Here is a 1,163-nt window from a genome sequence, read left to right on the forward strand (position 1 = left end):
AAGTAATGTTGTAATGCATTGCTGGGTGTTGTAAGTGTTGATGTCATAGGAATACATGGGAAAAAACATGTCGATCAAGCGTCGATAATCGATTTAATAGCACGTAAATAAACAGCTACCGGGTAGAGAGAGCAATGTAATGGTTTGTGCACACTCTCTTTGCTCGCAGTGATGATGAACTGCTAAAGATGATGTGGCCGGAGGGTGCGCAGCACATAGGAGAGGTAACCAAACGGCCCGCCACAGCTGCCACTATCTTCAAGAACTCCATGATTGCCCTCGTAGAACACCTGGCGCAAAAGGTATGCGTTCCATTGACCCCCCCCCCCCCTAACTCTAGATTTAAACTCTGTTAAAGCAACCAGTCACACTAAAGCGCACAACTAAAGCGATAGATAAACTAGAATAATATTATAAACTAATATAAACTAATAAACTATAATAATATAAACTTACAAACTAATATAATTATATTATAGATAATAGCTCTAATGATAATCTTACGAATAATAAAATTGATCGAGTGTTCTCTGCGCGGACACGTGCTGCCCTCTATAACGTCGTTGCTGCATCGCCTAGGCCTATAAAACATTACGTGTTTATATACTAATATAATTATAGTATAGATAATAGCTCTAATGATAGTCTCACTATTAAAATCGATCGAGTGTTCTCTGTGCGGACACGTTCCGCCCTATATAACGTCGTCGTCGTCGTCGTCGTCGTTGCAGGCGCCGTACTACGTGCGCTGCGTCAAGCCGAACGAGGTGAAGTCGCCCGTGGTGTTCGACGACAAGCGCGTGCTCCACCAGGTCAACTACCTCGGCCTGCTGGAGAACGTGCGCGTGAGACGCGCCGGCTTCGCCTACCGCATGCAGTACGGCCGCTTCATAGCCAGGTACGTGACCCCCTCCCTCCCTCCCCTCCCCCCTCCCTCTCCCTCCTCCCCTTCCCTCCGCGCCTACCGCATGCAGTACGGCCGCTTCATAGCCAGGTACGTGACCCCCTCTCTCCTCCTCCTCCTCCTCTCCCTCCCTCCTCCCTCCGCGCCTACCGCATGGAGTACGGCCGCTTCATAGCGAGGTACGTGACCCCCTCCCTCTCTCCTCCTCCTCCTCTCCCTCCCTCCTCCCTCCGCGCCTACCGCATGGAGTACGGCCGCT

At 50.2% G+C, this 1,163-nt stretch overlaps 1 protein-coding gene across 1 annotated transcript in view; it reads left to right on the forward strand.

The window, feature by feature from the left end:
• LOC106820011 (unconventional myosin-Id-like) overlaps window positions 1-898 on the forward strand; it is a gene marked incomplete at both ends in the record, with an annotated part of 2,589 nt that extends 1,691 nt beyond the window's left edge. Inside the window, 2 exons of the mRNA XM_014824571.1 lie at window positions 170-302; window positions 732-898. Of these exons, the coding sequence (XP_014680057.1) occupies window positions 170-302; window positions 732-898 (300 nt within the window). The remainder of the gene's footprint in view (window positions 1-169; window positions 303-731) is intronic.
• Window positions 899-1,163: the final 265 nt, after the last annotated feature.

This window comes from Priapulus caudatus, unplaced genomic scaffold (genome assembly GCF_000485595.1).
Source record: "Priapulus caudatus unplaced genomic scaffold, Priapulus_caudatus-5.0.1 Scaffold5782, whole genome shotgun sequence".
Lineage (NCBI taxonomy): Eukaryota > Metazoa > Priapulida > Priapulimorpha > Priapulimorphida > Priapulidae > Priapulus > Priapulus caudatus.